The sequence below is a fragment of the Emys orbicularis genome, chromosome 8, assembly GCF_028017835.1.
Source record: "Emys orbicularis isolate rEmyOrb1 chromosome 8, rEmyOrb1.hap1, whole genome shotgun sequence".
In the NCBI taxonomy this organism is placed as follows: Eukaryota; Metazoa; Chordata; order Testudines; family Emydidae; genus Emys; species Emys orbicularis.
In genome coordinates, this window is record NC_088690.1 from 49,211,608 (window position 1) to 49,234,587 (window position 22,980).

General features: G+C 38.9%; 1 protein-coding gene across 1 annotated transcript in view; it reads right to left on the reverse strand.

The window, feature by feature from the left end:
• Positions 1–1,062: 1,062 nt before the first annotated feature.
• The window catches only part of CDC73 (cell division cycle 73), a 194,808-nt gene continuing 172,890 nt past the window's right edge, over positions 1,063–22,980 (reverse strand). The window contains exons 14-17 of the mRNA XM_065408934.1: positions 16,672–16,833; positions 14,793–14,893; positions 5,655–5,796; positions 1,063–1,753 (exon numbers count right to left, since the gene is read on the reverse strand). Coding sequence (XP_065265006.1) covers positions 1,717–1,753; positions 5,655–5,796; positions 14,793–14,893; positions 16,672–16,833 — 442 coding nt within the window. The 3' untranslated portion in view covers positions 1,063–1,716. The remainder of the gene's footprint in view (positions 1,754–5,654; positions 5,797–14,792; positions 14,894–16,671; positions 16,834–22,980) is intronic.

A 22,980-nucleotide genomic window follows, 5' to 3' on the forward strand; every position in this document is an offset into this window, starting at 1 on the left:
GTGAAACAGAATTAGTGGGAGAGTCAGTGACCTGGATCTGACCAAACCTCTTAAACCAGTTAAAGGAACTTTCTAAAAAGGATTTTATTTAATTATTTTACAGTCTTTAATTGTTTGCTCTTCTCAGTGATTTTGTGATATCCATTCAAAACTCCACTCTTAGTGCTACTGATGTGGATTTTAATTGCTATGAAAAAATTTGAATTGGGAGATTTTTATATTTCCTACTTTTAAATTTAAAAATTGTAGTTTTAGTACAGTTGAGATGAAAATGTTAAGTATCACCAAAGCCATTGGGACCTCAGAGCCCTGGTATGCCAGTATGGTTCTAAAACTTCTGTAGGAGCTATGCTTCCAGTTATATTAAAAAATGAAGATAAAATGTGAAATAAAAGCAAAAGAAAATGAATATGTAGAATATTTTACTTTTGTCAAACCTCAAATGCAAAGCATAAGAAACATGGTTCGGAATTTAAGAGCAGAAATATAAGCACATTTTTTTCTACCCCAGAAAAGTCCATATGTATGTTATAGTATTTAATCATTCTATTATATCAACTGGTATAACTATATTAAATTATGTCATAAAGTAAGTAGTTACCATAAACTCATACAAATACCAGTGTTTTCTTGCCTTAGTGATGCTCATAATCTAGATCAAGCAAATGTGTTCTTTGGTAACTGGAGTAGGTTTATTTTGAGTACAAGTGCAGTACTGCTGGAAGGCTGCATTAGCTGCTCAGATCAGAAAATGGCAACTCCTGGAGACAAGGTTTGGGCTACTTTTGTCATAAGGGAAAAACATTAGAGGTTATCTAATGTACTGGCATTAAAAGTATTAATTCTGTGTGGTGACTTAAAAAAAGCAAACTCTCCCTCGTTCTATTCATTGTTTAGTCTATACAATGTTTGGACTCTCATATATAAAGTATTTGACAGGTGGTAGTGTACACATACACACTTTAAATTTTAAATTAAAGGATCTGTGTGGAGGATGGACATTCTGTGTTAACACTATTTGAATGTATTTGTAATAAAGTTTAAAGATTTGTTAAACTGGAATATTATAAGCCCAAAGAAGTGGTTCTTGATTTTTCATCATCCCTTTTTCAACAAAACAGAATATACAGTACATATACAGGTTGACATTTTGATTTATCCAAAACAATTGTCACTTTGCTTAGTTTTGCAAGTCCTATAGACTAAAACATAATACCATTCACAACAAAATATTTTCAGTAAGTGAAACAATAAAGCAAAGGAAACCAGAGCTAAACTCAGAAGCAAAGTCATTTTGAAAGCCTCATAACATCTATATATATATATATATACACACACACCACACTGTAACCTTCAGTGAAGATGGACCTATTTTCTAATGAGGAACAAAAACATACTGTTTAAAAATTTTGCTAACTTAACAAAATGGGGAAGAAACTGCTGCTATCAAAATATACAATTTGATTTGCAGGCTAGAAGGCTAACATTATTAAAAAAATAGTTTTAAGCAAAACACTTTTGCTTGTAATAACAGCAGGTATCAACCTGCCATAGCACGAAGCATCCAAACAAGATCTTATAAAAGATTAAACTGTGACCCTTTCTTCATTTGTAAAGTTCGTGACAAATGCATACAGTGAGAGCCTTAGTCTCCAGACTGGAGCATCTTTCATATTTCTCAATCACACTCCACGAAATGAATGGCAGCCAGAGGATTCAGAATCTCAAATGGGATTTGTGCTTTACCATGTACCTGCAATGTTAACAAAAAACAGCATTAACAGCATTTTCTGGTAGTTATAGAAAGTGTTCATTCAAGGAACAATGCTGCACAGTAGGGAGAAAAGTAAAATTATTTTAAAACCTAATTCTTAGAACATTAACAAATGTTAAAAGATCCAAAAAAAGATTCTTCATGAGTCATGAAAGTTGTGTACAATGCTGTGTTCCATATGTCTGAAGGGAGGACAGTCAAATGTTTCCTCTCAGGGAACTCTGGCTTGGTTTATAGACCACAGAAATGGAGGGCTGGAAGGGACCTTGAGAAGTCATCTAGTCCAGTCCCCCCCTCTGAGGCAGGATCAAGTAAACAGACCATCCTGCTGACAGGTGTTTGTCTAAACTGTTTTTAACCTCCAATGACAGATTACACAGCTTCCCTTGAGAGCCTATTCCAGAGCTTTATTATCCTTATAGTTAGAGTTTTTCCTAATATCTAACCTAAATCTCCCTTGCTGCAGATTAAGCCAACTACTTCTTGTCCTACCTTCAGTGGACATCCAGAACAATTAATCACCGTCCTCTTTATAACAGCCCTTAACGTATTTGAAAACTTGTCAAGTCCCCACCCATACCCCGTCTTTTTCTTTCTTTTTTTTTTCCTGAAGACTAAATATGCCCAGTTTTTGTTTGTTTAATATTTCCTCATAAGTCAGATTTTCCAAGACTTTCATCATTTTTGTTGCTCTCCTCTGGACTCTCTCCAGTGTCTCTACATCTTTCGTACAGTGTGGTGCCCAAAACTGGATGCAGTGCTCCAGCTGAGGCCTCACTAATGCCAAGTAGAGTGGCACTTCCATGTCTTATTTATAACATCCCCATTAACGCACCCCAGAATGATGAGTCTTTTTTGCAACTGTATCACATTGATTTATATTCCATTTGTGATCCACTAACCCCCAAATTATTTTAATCAATATTACTGCCTAGCCAGTCATTCCCCATTTTGTAATTGTGCATTTGATTTTTTTCTTCCTAAGAACAGTACTTTGCACTCGTCTTTACTGAATTTCATCTTGTTGATTTCAAAGACCAATTCTCCAATTTGCCAAGGTAGTTCTGAATTCTAATCCTGTTCTCTGAAGTGCTAGCAATCCCTCCTTCCTTGATGTCATCCACAAATTATATAGGCATACTCCTCTCCATCATTAAGTCATTAATGACAATACTGAATAGTACTAGACCCAGGACAGACCCCCGTGGGACCCCACGAGATACATCCCACCAGTTTGACAGCACACCATTGATAAAAGACAGTTATCTTTTCCGTAACTGGTGTTCTTTGAGATGTGTTGCTCATGTCCATTCCACAATAGGTGTGCGTGCTCGCCACGTGCACCGGTGCCAGAAGTTTTTCCCCTAGCAGTTCCTGTAGGGGAGCGCCCCAGCGACTCCTGGAGTGGCGCCACCATGGCGCGTTATAAGGGGCACTGCGCGCTCCTCCCACCCTCAGTTCCTTCTTGCCAGACAACTCTGATAGTGGGGAAGGAGGGTGGGATGTGGAATGGACATGAGCAACACATCTCGAAGAACACCAGTTACGGAAAAGGAAACTGTCTTTTCTTCTTCGAGTGATTGCTTATGTGTATTCTACAGTAGGTGATTCCAAGCTATAACTGTTGGTACCATACACTGAACGAACAAGCAGTTTTGGGGACGAGCTGCAGCAAAGCTGGAGCAGAGCTGTTCCGAAGCACCTTCACTGGCGGCAAGAAGGAACTGAGGGTGGGAGGAGCGCACATGGAATATACATGAGCAATCACTCGAAGAACTGTCTTTTCTTCTTCGAGTGATTGCTCATGTGCATTCCACAATAGATGATTCCAAGTTATACCTGTTGGAGGTGGGTAGGAGTTCACAGATGGAGCACTGCCCTGCTGAACCCAGCGTCCTCCATGGTCTGGGAGATGATCGCATAATGCGAGGTGAACGTGTGGACCAATGACCATGTAGCAGTCCTACAAATGTCCTGAACAGGGATGTGAGCTAGAAAGGCGGCCGACGAGGCTTGCACCCTTGTCGAGTGCACTCTCACAATCGGTGGCGGGGGAACTCCCGCCAGGTTGTAACAAGTGCGGATACATGAAGTGATCCAGCTGGAGAGCTGCTGAGTGGAGATCGGCATCCTTCATGCATTCGGCCGTGTCGATGAACAGCTGTGAAGACTTCTTGAACGGTTTTGTTTGTTCCAGGTAAAATGCCAGGGCCCATCTCACATCTAGCATGTGGAGATGGCGCTCCTCACTAGACGTATGGGGCTTGGAACAGAGCACCGGAAGGAAAATGTCCTGGCTTATATGATAGGAGGAGACCACCTTGGGGAGGAATGAAGGGTGTGGGAAGAGCTGGACCTTATCTTTATGAAATACCGTGTACAGGGGTTCGGAGGTCAGGGCTAGCAGACATGATTGCCACAAGAAAGGCTACTTTCCATGAAAGGTAGGACCAGGAGCATGTGGCAAGTGGCTCAAATGGAGGCCCTGTCAGCCTGGCCAGAACCAAGTTCAGGTCCCACTGTGGGACCGGGGGCCTAACATAAGGAAAGAGGGGATCCAAGCCCTTAAGGAATCGACCAGTCATGACGTGAGAAAAATCGACCAGCCACATGACTGTGTGGCTCAGGACTGGCGGGCGGAAGGCCGATATGGCTGCCAGATGCACTTTGACGGACGAGGACGCTAGGCCTTGGGCTCTGAGATGAAGGAGGTAATCCAGTATAAGCTGGAGTGGGGCAGCCACTGGTGAGACGCCGTGATCGGCAGCCCACCAGGAGAACCTTTACCATTTTGCCAGCTAAACGACAGTCCAAATAGGGAAAACTACAGCAGAGAGCTGGAGCACAAGCAGTTCCAAAGCACCTTCACTGGCGGCAAGAAGGAACTGAGGGTAGGGGGAGCACGCAGCGCCCCTTATACTGGTCCATGGTGCCGCCACTCCAGGAGTCGCTAGGGACGCTCCACTACGGGTACTGCTAGGGGAAAAACTTCCGGCACCGGTGCACGTAGCGAGCACGCACACCTATTGTGGAATGCACATGAACAATCACTCGAAGAAGTACTACTCTGAGTACAGTCTTTCAAATAGTTTTGTGCCCACCTTATAGTAATTTCATCTGGACGACATTTCTGTAATTTGCTTATGAGAATGTCATGTGAGATTGTGTCAAATGCCTTACTGAAGACATTAAATTACATCTGAAATTATAAGACTATAAGAAAAGGAATCTAAAGTTCATTTTGATCAGTCATTTCTGGGAAGCCTTTAGAAACATTTGTGCAGTTATTTGTGGAAGATGTTGATGGGGAGATAAAAAAATAATGAAGTTTGGAAATGAGTGATTTCACTGGGATTTTCAGAGAAGCCTGAAGGAATTCTAACTTCAATGGGATTTAGGTGCTTTAGGCAGTTTTGAAAATCCCAGCCTTGTTTAAATATTTTGCTGTTAAACAATCACAGTATCAAAATCAAACTAAATTTACAAATTGATACAATAGGATCATCTGTTTTCTTAATGTTTATTGAACTGCTACATGGGAAATTGTTCATAACACTTGTTCCTCAAGCTCCTTCTCTACATTATGAAAAAACTGTAGGTATGGACTTAGTATTAGTAGATGGTTTAGCAGCAGTTTTACCATCACACTCTTTTGAATTAAACTGACACTTTTCATTCCAAGAAGACTAGTTATTCCCCCCTAGGTCTATCTGTACTTTTTTGGAAATTTAAGGTGGCTTTGCAGTGTCATAATCATGAATAGCAAGCAGTATTTTGTCTCCAAGCTATTGCTTGGATCTTTCTAAGATATACAATTTCCTTGACACCTTATTCTCCCTCCCCACAAAAAACTCATAGTAAAAGTTTTCAGCGTATTTACCTGTCCAAAGTTTCCCAGAAACGTAGGAATACTGGTCTGTCCAAGTGCCGTTTGTGATAGCTTAATTCTAATACTGTCACATCCCATTTCTGTACATTTGGATCTAGACGTACTTCATCATACTTGAGATGGAAAGCTTTAACTACAGGACACAAGGGAGCAATAATTAGATTATAATCATTCTCATTGGACAAAACAAAAAATTCTTCAGTTAAGAATGCACACTAGAAAATGTAATTAAGGGCACACAGTCATGTCTACATAGGGGACCCATGACCCAACTCTCTTACTATACATCAGGGGTGGCCAACCTGAGCCTGAGAAGGAGCCAGAATTTACCAATGTACATTGCCAAAGAGCCACAGTAATACGTCAGCAGCCCCCCATCAGCTCCCCCGCTCCCAGCTCCTCCCGCCCACTGGCAGCCCTGCTGATCAGTGCCTCCCCCTCCCTCCCCGCACCTCCTGATCAGCTGTTTCATGGCATGCAGGAGGCTCTGGGGGGGAGGGGAAGGAGCGAGGGCATGGCAGGCTCAGGGAAGGGGGTGGGAAGGAGTGGAGTGGGGGCAGGCCCTGTGGGAGAGCCAGGGGTTGAGCAGTGAGCATCCCCTGGCACATTGGAAAGTTGGAACCTGTAGCTCCAGCCCTGGAGTTGGTGCCTATACAAGGAGCCACATATTAACTTCTGAAGAGCCGCATGTGGCTCCGGAGCCACAGGTTGGCCACCCCTGGCATATATCATACTAGCAATGCTATGATTATGGGTGAAGTGGCAGTCCCTATTTTTAATGCACAGAGATTCTTGGAAAAATAGCTCGTTGAGCTGAAAGCAAGTCAAACGCAATTTTTTGGGAGGGGTGGGGTGGGGAGGGGGGGCCTGACATTCTGTTTAGCCATTTCTGAGATGAAAATCAGTAAATTTAACCTGAGTTGCTTGAAAGTGAACTACTAGAGGGACATTTAGTTTGCATAAATTTAACTTTTTGTGCATAAACAATCTTCTAAACAGCAAATCTATTAGCCTACATGAAAGAGTTATTATTTTGACTCAGTGCAAAAGCATTAATTTTCTGAACACTATAGAGGTCAATAAAATAATTTAAGGAAAGGAAAACACAGCATTGCTTTATTCAATAGCCTACTAGAATTACTTACAACAAGAATGCAGATCACAATTATATCAGATCCAGTAGTAGGATTCTTGTTATGTTCTGTGTTCACAATGTTGGGCTCAGAAAACATTATTTCCCTCCCAGAAGCAGAATCCTCCTCCTTTTACTCCCCTTATTACAACTGCTCTGTCTTAGTGTGTACATTTGAGGTTGAGATTTTAACTTCAAATACCACACAAATATATAGTAGGATTCCGCCTCCCACTCCAGGCTGTTGCCTTCTCTCCAGGCTTGCTTCACTTCTTATTACTGGTGTCTACTGAAGACATAATGCAGCGTTTATCAGAGCTGAGACTCTAGGACCCATTACAACACTTTGTAACATTGATGCATAAGTAGTGACCACCAGAGCTTTTATTCTGGACTATAGCTGCTGCCCCATCCTGTCAAAGAAGAGTACTGCTCTCACACTGCTGTGGTTGTGGGTAGCCACTGATCTGAATAGTGCTACCCTGCTCAATATCAGTATTCCTGTGGGTGGCTCTTGGCTCCTCGTGAACTGAGCATGCTGCTCTAGTGATTTTCAATAATGCATTCATGAGTCTCAACTCTGATACACACTCTACATCTGCAAAAGAAATGAGTTAAAACTGATGAGGCTGCTTCCCAACCAAGGACAAGTCTACCTTCATAATGCTAAACATACATTGAGCTCTGCAGCAAGATAATATTCACTGTTTACATATTCATTTGTATAAATGGTATCTTACGCTGTGATATCATCAGATCTCAAATTATTTTAGGTCAGTCCCAATCAGTATTATGATAGAACTTCAAGGTAATCCTAAGGTGCTGCAGGAAGTGTTTTTAATGATTCAGTGGCTGACACTTACCTCTGAGTTGGTATTTGGCTAATGCACCAACATGACATTAAGAGACACAGTATTAAATATTTTATATATATATATATATATATATATATATATATATATATATATATATATACACACACACACACACACACATACACACAAATGCACTGAGATTCTTGGAAAAATAGCTGTGCATTAAAGTGTGTGTGTGTGTGTGTGTGTGTGTGTGTGTGTGTGTGTGTGTGTGTGTGTGTGTGTGTGTGTACACAACTGCAAAATAATACCATGGAATGGATATAGATATATCTCCATTCCATGGTATTATTTTGCAATAGTAGGGAAGTTACCTGTCTCTCTTGGCCAAATTCCAATTTAGATATTACATCCAGTCTTTAATATTTAAAATTACCCCTGCAACTTCAACTTGATAAGGTATTCTGATGCATTTCCTGTCCTAAATGGTCTGGAACTTTGCTTTGGTGTTCAACAAATGCTGCATTCCAACCCAGTAGGGAATGAATTTAACTGGGGGTTAGGTGAGTGAATAGACAGACACATGGTTTTCATAAACTCTTTGTTACTTTGATATGGCAGCAACTAAGTAACACTGTCACTTAGATACAGTATAACTGTAGTCTACAAATAGAAAAAATCAAAACTAACAGTTTAGAATCAGTGTGCTTTCAGTTCACATTTGTTGTTATTTCAAGAGGATTTTATAGCATTTGATTTCTTATTTGAAATTACTACTAAAATAAAAAGGTTGTGATTCAGAAGGAGCTGAGACCATATGAATTTCTTATGCTATACTGGATCAGTGGTCCATTTAGTCTATTATCCTGTTGCCAACAGTACAGAATGTTGAACTCTATAAAAAAAGTATCAGACCCTGCCTTCCACCATACATGTAACTGTGTAATACAGGGACAGAGAGGGGAGATTTCTCAGACATGAGAACGGATAACCTAGGTCCAGAATAACGAGGAGTACGCTGACTCCTTAAAGACTAACAGATTTATTTGGGTATAAGCTTTTGTAGGTAAAAAAACCACTTCGTCAGATGCATGGGGTGAAAATTACAGATACAAGCATAAATATCTATTGGCACATGATGAGAAGGGAGTTACCTTACAAGTGGAGAACCAGTGTTGACAAGGCCAATTCAGTCAGGATGGATGTGGTCCACTCCCAATACTTGATGAGGAGGTGTTAATACCAAGAGAGGGAAAATTGCTTTTGTAGTGAGCCAGCCACCCTCCAGCCCCTATTCAAGCCCAAATTGATGGTGTTAAGTTTGCAAATGAATTGTAGCTCTTCAGTTTCTCTTTGAAGTCTGTTTTTGAAGTTTTTTTGTTCAAGAATAGTTACTTTTAAATCTGTTATTGAATGTCCAGGGAGATTGAAGTGTTCCCCTACTGCTTTTTGTATGTTACCATTCCTGATGTCTGATTTGGGTCCATTTATCCTTTTACGTAGAGACTATCTGGTTTGGCCAATGTACATGGCAGAGGGGCATTGCTGGCACATGATGGCATATATCACATTGGTAGATGTGCAGGTGAATGAGCCCCTGATGGTGTGGCTGATGTAGTTGGGTCCTATGATGGTGTCGCTAGAGTAGATATGGGGACAGAGAAGGCAACTGGGTGTGTTACAGGGATTGGTTTCTCTGTTAGTGTTTCTGTGGTGTGGTGTGTAGTTGCCACATTCTAAAGGCCACTATCCTCCGATCCCACTGAGGAGTACCAAAAGAAACTACACCATCTGCTCAAGAAACTCCTTGCTACAGCATGGGAACAAATCTACACCCCTAGAGCCACGACCAGGGATATTCTATCTGCTCCCCAAGAGCCATAAACCTGGAAATCCTGGATGCCCCATCATCTCAGGCATTGGTACTCTTACAACAGGATTATCTGGCTATTTGGACTCTCTCCTCAGACCCTAGCTACCAGCACTCCTAGCCATCTTCGAGACACCACCGACTTCCACTGCATTGGTGATCTTCCTGAAAACACCATCCTGGCCACCATGGATGTAGAAGCTCTTTACACTAATATTCCACACGAGGCTGGACTACATGCTGTCAGAAACAGTATCCCTGATGAGGCCACGGCACACCTGGTGGCTGAATTTTGTGACTTTATCCTCACCCACAACCATTTCAGATTTGGGGACAACTTATACCTTCATGTCAGTGGCACTGCTATGGATACCCGCATGGCCCCACAGTATGCCAACATTTTTATGGCTGACTTACAACAATGTTTCCTCAGCTCTTGTCCCCTCTACTTACGCTACATTGATGACATCATCATCATATGGACCCATGGGAAGGAGGCCCTTGAAGAATTCCACCTGGATTTCAACAATTTCCACCCCACCATCAACCTTGGCCTGGATCAGTCCACACAAAAGATCCACTTCCTGAACACTACAGTGCAAATAAGTGATGGTCACAAACACCACCCTATACCGGAAACCTACTGACCGCTATACTTACCTACATGCCTCCAGCTTCCATCCAGGACACATCACACGATCCATTATCTACAGCCAAGCCCTAAGATACAACCACATTTGCTCTAATCCCTCAGACAGAGACAAACACCTACAAGATCTCTATCAAACATTCTTAAAACTACAATACCCACCTGGGGAAGTGAGGAAACAGATTGACAGAGCGAGACAGGTACTCAGAAGTCACCTACTACAGCACAGGCCCAACAAGGAAAATAACAGAACACCACTGGCCATCACGTACAGCCCCCAGTTAAAACCTCTCCAGTGCATCATCAATGATTTGCTATCACAGGCCTTGGGAGGCAGGCCAATCCTCGCTTACAGACAGTCCCCCAACCTGAAGCAAATACTCACCAGCAACTACACACCACACCACAGAAACACTAACCTAGGAACCAATCCCTGTAACAAACCCTGTTGCCTTTTCTGCATGCATCTGAAGAAGTGAGTTTTTTACCCATGAAAGCTTATGCCCAAATAAATCTATTAGTCTTTAAGGTGCCACCGGACTCCTCGTTGTTTTTGTGGATACAAACTAACATGGTTATCCCTCTGATACTTAGATCCAGGATAAAATTACAAGGTTTAACTGTACATGCTACTCGGTTCAAATCTTCAATCTCAAATGCCTAAGCTACAATACTTGCTTTAATATTCTGCAGTAGGTAGTTCCACAGACTAATTATGTGCATTGAAGCTTATTTCATTCTATTTTATTAAGGTTGCAGCCTTTTGAGTTCATTTTCATTTTTGTAGTATAGGAGAAGAAAAAGGAACATCTGACCAGACTTTTTTATGTAATTCTTTTATATAACTCTAGCCAGATCTTCACTTGCAGTTTTCTTGTCCAGTACACCAGCCCTTCATCTTTCCTTCCCACCCAAATCTTTAACCAAACTGGTCTAGTCATTGTCATTGCCCTCCTATATTCATGGATCATTCTGTAGCAAAATGTACCTACATGCATGAAAAATGTAAACTTACAACACTAACATATGCACAAAATAAGGGCCTCAGGTTGCCCTTTTTGTACAAAAGTTTTCATTTCTTTATATTAGACAATTAAGAAGTTGCCTCAATAAATAAATCACCTTATGTACTAGATTGTCAAGTCAACTTCAAACCTTTTGAATGAAGACTAAGAATAAGTAAAGCTAGTTTTTTCATATCAAATGATGCCAAGCCTTTCACAATAAGCAGATAAAGAATAGATAACTGCATACCAAGACACTGCATTTACAAAGAAAATCTCTGAATGTTAAACAGAACCTCTGAGTTAAAGTTAAAGATTACTGAACAAAAGTCAACTCACTAAAACTGACCTTCAGGTTCAACAGAAGCACATTAACATGTTATAGCAGGAAGACCTTTAAAATGGCATTCAAAGAAAATATTTATGTAGATTAAAATGGCAAAATATTCAACTTTTCATTTGATATGTCCATTTATGGATGTAAAGAGTATACCGGTAAGAAAATTGTTATTTTTATATGAGTGTCAGTCCAAAAATAGAGTCAAAACAGTTTCACAAGAAGGGCCAAAAGCTGTAGATTGAAAAGAAAACAAGGAATAAGGAGAGTAATATTTTAATCTCCATTCATGAAACTTTACAGGATTTTAACCAGCATAAAGTGACTGAGACAGTAAAACTAGTTTGATGTGATCTGGGTAGAGTCTAATCCATGATTTACTAGATGCATTTAGATCTATTTGCTTAGATTTTATGGCCATCAACTTCTTATTTTCCAAAATTTAAATCTACAGTAACCAGCTTTAAATCTCTGTTAATCGTCATTCTGGAAATGGGCCAGGTTGCCTTTGACAGCTTTTAGCTTCTATAAATGCTGGCAGATTACAGGTTCGAAAATGGACTGGTGCAGAAGCTGCTGATCATATTTAGTTAGGCTATTAAAGAGATTGTATAGGGGCAAAATGATAAATGGAGCCAGGTAGTACCAGCCAGCACTCGCTCTTTTGAATAGCCCAGAAAATACTAAATAGTTTGTTTGGAAGATGGAATAAAGCTCTTGTAGGAAGATCTAGAGATACTCTTTTTCAGGAAAATATTTTTGAAATATCTACCATGTGAGGCAATCTGGTGCATTTCTAAGGTTAAAAAGTTTGCTTTTCAGAAGTACTTTTATGAGCCAGGGAGAAAAGTAATCACATTCCCCTTTCAACTTGAACACATGTATGTCTCTTAGGCAGACAACATACTATATGTTGTAACTCTCACAACCCCTTCTTAGTTTGTGCCTTCAGATTAAACTCTTTGGGGCAGGGACATTTTTCTAGCATAGTTTACTGTGTTATCCCTTTTCCTCTTTCATTTTCAGTGCCTACTGTTAACTTGTCCCTTTTCTTGCTTTCATGCCTTCCTTTCTCCATGTTCTCGGCTCTCATTCCTCTCCCTCAGTCTTGCTTCTTTTTCTCAACTAGCATCCTCTCCCTCATTTCTCTTCCACCAACTCATTACTCTCTTCTTGCCTCGACTAGGGCAGTGGTAGCAGGACCTAGGGATTTTTAACTATAGCTCAGAAAACACAGGGCAAGAGTGAGTGTGTGGAAGAGGATTCTCAGCCTGAAGGCTGTAGCAACACCACAGGGTGGATATAAATCAATGATTTTTTGATTGTTGTTTCAATTATAGTAAGCTTTTCTTTTTAAAAATAAACCTGTTTAAAATACAAAGTATCTTAAGGCCTAAACATAGAATCTCTTAAAACATTTAAATAAAAAATAAGTACCATATATACTCGTTCATTAGCCCGTTCGTTTATAAGCCGACGCCCCAAGATGGTTAGGTAAAAATAGCAAAAACCTTATGACCCTTTCATAAGCTGACCCTATATTTCAGGGGTTGGCAAACGTTGGCTCCTGGCCTGTTAGGGTAAGCCTCTAGTGGGCCTGGACATTTTGTTTACCTGGAGCGTTCACAAGCAGGGAGCCCCTCAGCTCCCTGTGGCCGCAGTTTGCCGTTGAGCCGCGGGAAGTGGCGTCACTTCCCGCAGCTCCCATTAGCTGGGAACGGCAAACTGCGGCCACAGGGAGCTGAGGGGCTCCATGCCTGTGAACGCTCCAGGTAAACAAAACGACAATGTATTAGATATTCAATTCAATGATTCCATAGAGTTTAAAATCAACAAATTTTGGTGTATACCTGTTTATAAGCCGACCCCCGCTCTTTGATGCGTCACTTTTTTACCAAAAACATTCGGCTTATGAACAAGTATATACGGTATGCTGTTTTGTGTGTTTAATTAAATTCCAGCTACCATTCTAATGCAACTTGACACAAATCATGAGCAAAATGTTAATTATCCCATAAATAATCAATATATCATTCACCACTTTCTAACATACTAAGAACATACAGTTAATAAGCATATGAAAATATTAGGCTATCCAATTGCTTAAATTAAAGTATATAGTTATAGTGTTCCCTCCTCAGTACCAAGATGATGTACCAAATCTAGTGTAAAGGCTGTTTTTAGTTGTAAATCAAGATGTTTTAACAATTATATCAGCCAATGAGAATGCAACTTGAAAAAGCTGATTAAAATAGATTTAAATCGAGGTTTTCCACTGCAGAATCACTCAATCCACTTGCAACAGCAGCAGATGAAATGGGAGTACAGATCAGAAGCAGTAAAGGCCTGGAGTTTCCTTAGATGTCGCTCCACATGTTGCAGTCAGAAGAGTAAGCATCAGTTTGTGCTTGCCCATGTAAGCAAACAGCACTGGCCTCAAGGTACATTAGGCAAATTCCTGGCTGCACAGGAGTCTAAATCCAGGGCCTGCATGTCATCATCAAATATCAGCACACTAACTGCCTTTCATCTAGCTTGTACCTGAGAAGTAGCTTTACCTATGTCAGAGCTTAAAGTTTTAGGAAGACATCTTATTTTATACAAATGCCATGTTTATAAAATACACATAGCAAAATACAAACTGACGTAACAAACTGATCATGACAAGTATTGGAATTTGAAGAGAGAAAGGAGCTGATTGCAACCCTGTAATACTCTACATTTTAGGGTGTTTGTGAGAACAGAGAAAATGCAAACTTGTGCACTTGCTATTTCAGAAACAACTGGTGAGTACTGTGAACTTCATGAAGCAGCAAGATTTCTGGGAGTTGCTGGGTTGGGGTGGAGGGATATAGTTTTTGGGCTGTCTTGGAGTAAATGAAGAGAGAAGTTGTCTGATGGTCCCTGCCTGGGTGAAGGCTAGAGGAGGAGCAGTTCTGTAACAGCAGACCTTCTTCTCAAGGAAGATTCGGAGCTCAGACTTAGTTAACATATGTTATCAGTGTTTCTGGGGATAAAGGGAAATCAGAGCTGTTTGAGCCATTAAGGGGTCTCCCAGAAGTGGATTAGAAGCCAACTGCTCTGTAGCAACAGCCCCCTCATCTTCAAGAAATCTACCTCGCTGAAAAACTTGTTTTCCTGAAGGTGTGTGGAAGAAGCCAGGGTGCTAGTTCATTTCCTAGAGGAGAGGGAGCTGCAGAGAGCAAGAATCATACTTTCCAAAGGTGCCAAGACACTAGCTCCCAGCTAAACCTGGACTATTGGTGGGTATGCACTGATGATAAAAACATGTAAGAGCATTTATCTGTAAGTAGAAGCTTACTTTTTGCAAAAATATCAACAGGCGATCCATCGGGCAATAGCCATGGCCAGCCTTTAAACTGCCAAGCAGGACCCTGCACAAACACTGCGACTACACGATCCCTATAAATAAAGGAGGAGAGACACACATTAAAGGACTTGAGTTTTTAGTCACTGTAAATCCCTAAAAGGGAAAAAAAATCTCTATTATTCATACGACACAGGTTGTTGTCAACACTACTGTGAGGACAGCATTGTACATTAGCAGTTTCTCTTTATAATGTCACCATTATAGCACATTAATGCATTAATGCTGTGCTTCCAATACAGCTGCTTTTTCCACATGTAAGTCTCTTCAGCATTAACACACTATTTTTGTATGTAATATTTCTGGACTTATGTCTGCTTTTTGTCGTATGTAGCTCAATTTCAAACTTTGTATTTATCAGAAAGCAAATCCTGTTCATTTCTTGAGATTACGCTTTAGGATTTTTTTAAAATGCTTTGGAATTTAAAAGATAATCCCCTATGAATTGTATTGTAAACTAAATGGGATGTAGCAATTTAAAAATGCTTATTCGGCACATGCTTTAAACTTTTAATTCAAAAAGTTCATTGCAACAGGATAGACAGCTGCAACAATTTAACCCACATTTTCATACTGTACTTTTTATGAATATACATAACTACCACCTGTAGTCTAAGAAAAATCTATTCACTGTTAATGCAGAAGAAAAAATTCACAAATAGCAAGTTCTTTGAGACAGGCATCGTCTCTTTGCTATACATTTGTTCAGCAATAGGGCTGGGGTCTCTAAGCACTACCACATTACAAATAAATAATCCCACAATCTAATTCCTAAATTTACATTATTGTAAGGATTTCAAAACCCCAATGAAGAAAAATAATCAGGTCTCTGAAATGATAAAAACACACGGCTATACACTTAAAAACATTTCTCACATTAGCTGTTACGAAGTTGAAACAATAAAACTTCCCTATCACTGATTCCACTCTGGGAAATCAATCACAAAGACGGCTTTACCTTTGTCAAAAATGTTTACGGTCTATTGAAGATGCAAGCTGCCTTTTGGTACTTCAGCAGCTATTGTTTTCTGTTTGCCTGCTGCTCCCAACACAGAGAATGCCTAATTATCTGGAGAATTAGATCTTATTTCCTTTTAACATCCTGCTTTGAATGTTACAGACCACTAGGTCTCGTACATGCCTTAAGTATTCTTAAACTGGGAGAATAAAGAAAGAATATTGGTTATTTGATTAATCAATACTAAAGGGTTGTCTTTTTACAAACCCTCCGGAAGTGTAAAAGTACTGACAGATACTGTTTCAGCTTTTTACAGGCCCTCACAAATGGGCCTGCAGGTTAAACAAACAAACCTCTGACACATTTGCAAAAAGATGCTCCGTGACTGAATCCCCCCCTTCACAGAGCTCCATCTTGAAGTGTATGTCAGTGTCTCTGACCATTATGCACATTAGCTTAAAGCTGATGCAATTTATTTCCAGCTTCTTTTTTTTAAATTTACAGTCAGAAATATAAGGCCCCAACATTTTCCTTCCAAATAAAATTCAGAAAGATTGGCCACAGACAAGGATTTTTCTTTCAGAGATGTAACATGCTTGAGCGAATGAAGTAATATAGTAGCTCTGATCCTGAACAATTCAAGTGCTACTTTCCTACTCCTGGAGGGTTTCGAACAAAAAACATGGAAGTTGCTATATAATTGCTATCCAGCCATTTCTACACACATTTGTTAATGTTTTATGCACCAATTAGCTTGGAGTTATTCTACTAGCTCATTTCAAGATCTGTGTTCTTGTTCTGAAAAAGAGAACTAAACGTGTAAAAAAATAATTCAAAATAGCAGCTCTGCTTTACCAATCTTGCGGCATAAGTTTCAGAGGCTGGTCTACCACTCGATAAGGTACAGTAACGCTGACTGTTGTGCCCCCAGGTTGCATCTGGTCCTTCCTTCTCTGTATTAAAGTTTCATTTTCTCGTTGACAGCCTTGTTTTTTCTTTTCATCTGATGGTACAAACCTAGGGAACAAAGAGGCACTTAGCAGACCCATGTTATTTGTTTGCTATAGTCAACAAGAGAAGTAAACAAACCATAACCTCTTCTGATAATGCAAGTAATCTGACAAGATCACAGGAGAAGTTTAACAGGGTTAAAACTATTCTTTAACTCGCTATGCTTTGTCTCTGAAATGCCTCTGTATAGCAAAAGGGCATGCTAAGAAAGCTTGATCATTAACTAAATCTCTAATTTTACAATAATTTTCTCGGAACATAGGTGATTTAAGTATTTTTAGTAGCAAAAAATAATCACAAAGTATTAATATATGGAGCTTTTGCGCTACATATTTATGGATTTAAGTAAGTATTTAGACAGTTTGTGTCATTAAAAAAAAGTCTATCAGATCTTTGTCCCAGACATGCAAGACGACATAAGATGCAAGCGATGTGGTTTAATTAGGCCACAACTTTATTAACGTAACTCATATGGGAAATATTCAGCAATAACTTATTCAATGCAGGTCATCTCTACATCCTTAATCATTTCCACCTGTTTAAGAACTCCTATCTGCCCCCACCCAGTACTGGTCCCAGACAGTCTTTGGGATTCCACCATCCTCCCCTTACGTGAGGGTTAAGGTCTGGGGGAAAAGGGTTGTCTCCCACGCTGTACCAAACATTAGGAGACTCACAGCGTTCTATGGAAGATGTGAATTTACGCCTCCAAAATTCTTGAAGACTAAAGCATTTACCCAAAATTCCTTTGACAATCTATTACAGTAATGATTGAATCCTCTACTTTTGGGCTATTATACACATCAACAGACAATGGATTATACAACTCTTAGACAACAGTAACATAGACCTTTGATATAACATCACCTTGTAAATATATATTGTGAATTCAAATCATGAAGCCATTATGCTCACCTATCAATACATACTGTAGCACAAAGGGTTCTAACCTAAATACCGACCATTTCATTTGAATAAATACCAACACCATAAAGATCAAATTCAAATCAGATAAAATCAGTGGAAGGAAAGAAATTCTATATCAGTGCTTGCTGGCAGGATGTGGCCTTCCATGGCCAATAGTGCAACTAAAGAAACCCAGTAGTCACTGCAATCCTCGACTCCTGAATGCAACAGCAGTCACTGTCTTTGTACTCATGTCAGGATTTTTATGTTTTTGAAAACAGCACTCTTTATACTACAGTTAAATTGCATCTTAAACATAAAGGGCTATTTAAACAATTGTGACCACTCATGGGTCACCCTATGAGACCATTCATGAGTTCTTACTTCCTGATGTACAGACGGTTACGAACAGTATGACTAAAGGGAGCAGAGTTGATTTTTGAAAATCAAAGTGTGAGTTGTTGCCACACCTCTGGGGTCTGCCAACTTACCTACATGTGATGCGCTGGATGGGAAGTCAGAAAGCCATGGCAACAACAGGGGGACACCAGCAGTTTACCCACAACAACAATTTAAGTAATGTCATGAAGCTCGTTGGTGCACATTTTATAGCTTTTGGCTACAGGAACTTGATTCTATACATCAAAATTATGTCTCAGCACGAACCAAAAAAATTGGGTTTTTATCATAATGCTGAAGTTAAAGATGTTTTTTATTTTTCATCTAGTTAGATGGTGAGTACTGATAAGACAAAGATGAATTATTTAATTCAGTACAACAATTCTGGATTTTTGAATGCCTAGTCTGGGGTTTTGGGGTCCCCCCCCCCACAAATCATGCTCAATTATGTATGAAAAACTAAGACGATATTATTCTCATGTCTTAGATAATCTCTTAAGGACAAAATAAATCTTTCTAGCCCCAGTCCTAAAAATGCTCCATACATTTGAAGAAATCTCTTTATCTTGCTGTAAATAAAATGCATGGAGCAGTTTGAAGAACTGTGGTCTTAGATCCCAATAATAAATAAATAAATTTATATAGTAGTTATATATATATATATATATATATATATATATATATATATATATATATATATATATATTATATTATATTATATTATATTATATAGTGCTTTTAATCAGTAGACCCCCAACATGCTTTACAAAGGAGGTATTACTGTCCCATCTGCAGATGGGGAAACTGAGGCACAGAGGTGAAGTCAGGAGTCCACAGTTATCCAGAGGCCAATGCAAAGCTGAGGATAGAATCCAGGTCTCCTAGTCCCAGTGCAGAGCTCTAACTACCAGAAAACAATGCATCTCCAAAATGAAAATATTTTATACTAGTAATCAGTTTAAATTTCTTTCTCAAAAAAAGGCATATTTGGGAGGATCAAAATATTTTGTGAATTTGTGTCAATTTTGGCAAATTGTTTCAAAGAATTTTTTTTCATGTCAAAATGAACCATTCCAACATTTTCAAAATGAAACTTTCAAATTTTTGAACTAGATTCACAAGGAAACTTAGGCCCCATTCACAAAGCCCTGAAGAAGGAAGAGTTGGTGGTGGTGCCCCCTTAGACCGCATAGTCCAGGCAGCACTCACCTGTCCTGGGGGATGTGAGAGACTACGATTTGAATCCCCACTCTAAAGCAGGTACTTGAACCCACTGCACCCCAGGTGAGCAGGATGGATAAAAACTGATGATATTACAAACAGAACACTCGATTTTTTTTATTTAAATAGTTTTTTTTTTAATTTAACCCTATTTAACATTAAATCTATGTTAAGGCCTACACATATTAAAATAATTTAAATTAAAAACAAAATAAATATTAAAACATGTTTGCTGTCAAGTTTGAAAGAAGGGGAAGTCTCTGAATGGGTGAAAGTCACCAGTTAAGCACCTGAAATCAGAGTTTGTTGAAATGTTAAACCAACTTTTGACAGCAACAGCCTCTTCTACAGCTGCAGAGAGAGTATCTTCTTTTCAATTTATTCAACTACTAGTTCAGTTCAGTGACTAGTACATTCAAAGTTAAGAAACCAGTTGGGACTTGAAAAAACAGGAACTCTTACCTTCTTCCAATCTACGAATAAAAAGTAGGTGTGAGAGGGTGAGATCTGCTAGTTCTAAAATCTTGAAGGACATAGTGACCAGAAACAATCAGTTCAATCAGTATAATTACAAATAATATTTTCCTGATTTAATAAATCAGTTACTTTTAAATGCAAACATGTTTTGATAAAAAAATGTCTTAGCATGTAAAGTAGTTTTATTTAATAAAAGTCTAAAATGCTGTTTTTGTGCATTTTAATGGAATTTGGATTTCTTTAGACCTTGAAACAAAATTAGAAGTAAAATATTAATCTGGTCTAGTAAATAAGAAATGCATTCATTGTTCACCATCTTCTAACATAATAAAAAATTAAGTATCTGAATAAATGTAAGTTAAGCTATATAACTGCATAAAGGACTATATAGACAGTGCAGTCTCCCAGTTAGCAAAAAGCAGCATTAAATTTAGTATACAGGCTATATTTAGTTGCAAATGAACATATTGTAATGGTTATCAACTAATGAAAAATCAATATTTCTTTAGGAAAATAAATAAAAAGTATAAATGCAAAACAAGATTAAAATAAATTTAAATCAAGATTTCCATCTTGACCATTTAAATCATGATTAAAATCAGTGATTTCAATTGCCTCGACCCTGCAGGTGTGTGCTCTAAGAACAAGGTCTCAATCTCTCCTGTTGGAGTTGTCCTACTTTGTATAAAATTTTAAATATTCATTGGGCAAGAAAGAGAAAGGATGACTCTCTAAATGTGGTTAGGGCATTCACCTGGGATAGAGGTCACCCGGGTTCCAGTCCTCACTCCAATTAATATTTACTGCCCCCTCCCCCCCCCCATCCCTTCTCGATTTTGTGAATGATGCCTAAGGGTATGTCTAACACTGCAATTAGACACCCGCAACTGGCCCATGCCAGCTGACTTGGACTCTCAGGGCACCAGCTAAGGGACTGTTCATCTGCAGTGTAGACGTTCAGGCTGGAAATCTAGCCTTGTTAATCTAGCCTTGTTTCCAAGTTCCCTTTGTTTTTATTAAAAATGGTGAAAACTTCCCAAAATCAAAACTGAAAGCCTTTCAGATTTCTTAAAAGTTGCAAAATTTTCAGGTTGACCCAAAACTATTCCTCCCTCCCCCCGCAGAACTGCCAACAATCTGAAAAATCAGTAATTCATATACCTTTAACAGCAATTATGGTTCATGCTGGATTCTTAGTACCACAGCTAGAGAAACATTTATGTTTTGTGTAATTACAAATAGTTAAAAAAAGAAAATCAGAATGTGTTCCACTTTTAATGCCAAGATAAATCAGAAGTTCTGGTGCTAAATTTTGGAACATATTATCTTGTACATAATTAGGAAGATAAATAGTTATCAGAAATAAAGTAACATTTAAAAATGGGCTGCACTCTTATTGTTTCATGATGACAGAAGAATGTTACATTAGTTTTTCAATTTTTTCTCCTGCTTAATTTACACATTTGAAAAATCAGATCCTGCTTAGACTGGAAGTTTTCCAGTCATTTACACTAACTGTAAATGACTGGAAAACTAGCCAAAAGAGTCAAGATAATGAAAGCTGAAAAACTAAGATGGGGAAAGGATTTTAGTCAGACTGATCATAAATTCTAGCTTTTGTTAACACCTATTTATCTTACCAGTGATCTTCAGACTAATTAACAATTTGGAAAAGGAAGTTAGTGGTGTTGAATCTGAAACAATCTCTTTAATTAGGAAGCGAGAATTAATAATATATCTCTCTCTGAGACCCATAATGAATCTTCCAGCAAAATTAGGAAAGATCAGACTTGACTTTTCTGATGTTTCAAGGAGAAAGTGAAAAAATCTACCTCATAGCCTTTCAGGACTTCTTTAATACATTTTAAGACTGCAGAAAAAGGGCACAATCCCAATTTTTAAAATGTACTTTGCAGGTCATCTTTAACAGTACTTAATTGTACTGGGATAGTAAAAAGCTGGAAATGACTGACAATTGGGAAGTAAAATTAACCAGCATTACAGTTATGTTGATAAAAGTGTGATTCATGAGGCACAAGACAAATTAGAATTTAATTTTTCTTGTCTAATGCATGTAACACCATAGAGCACTCGAACTAGAAATGGCTATGCATAAGGCATCCTGGAAAAGACTTGGTAAAGCAAAGAATAGACTGATTTAAAAAAAGATACTGATTTTTATAAATATCTTTTATACTCCTCAAAATAGTATAAAATATTTTAAGGCATACATATTCTTCTGATATAGGCTCTGAAATGATTAAACAATGTGAAGGGGCAATACATTAAAATATATTTTACTCTATACATCTTAAAAGGAAGAAAAATATGGCATATTGGACAACACAACTCTTTATGGAGCAACTCATGGCAACCATCAAATGCTAGAAATGCATTAAAATGCCTCTGATGCTGCCGCTAAGACATCGCCACCAGAATCAGTTCTGTTTCAGAACAAGAACTACAATTTGATTCAACAGTTATTCTGGAGAATGCTAATCAAGTACCATATATACTCGTTCATTAGCTCATTCATTTATAAGCCAACCCCCCAAGATGGTTAGGTAAAAATAGCAAAAACTGTATGACCCTTTCATAAGCTGACCCTATATTTCAGAAGTTGGCAAACTTTAGCTCCTGGCCCGTTAGGGTAAGCCTCTAGCGGGCCTGGATGTTTTGTTTATTTGGAGTGTTCACAGGCATGGAGCCCCTCAGCTCCCATTGGCTGGGAACGGTGAACCGCGGCCACAGGGAGCTGAGGGGCTCCATGCAGACACTCCAGGTAAACAAAACAACAATGCATTAGATATTCAATTCAATGATTCCACAGAATATTAAATCATCAAATTTTAGTGTAGACCAGTTTATAAGCCGACCCCCACTCTTTGATGTGTCACTTTTTTACCGAAAATATTCAGCTTATGAACGAGTATATACGGTAGGTATTTCTAACGAGAGATCAATCACCACCACAGCCTCAAAGTGACCGGATCTGAAAATTCCAAGGTGGGAATGAACAGGACCAAGTGGATTCCACAGTGTAGGTTACAATATTTAAAAGTCTGTTGGGCTAAATCAACCATGATTATGAGAGAATATAGCAACCCTACGTAGACTTACTCATAAACTAAGGATATTAATCTTCTACTA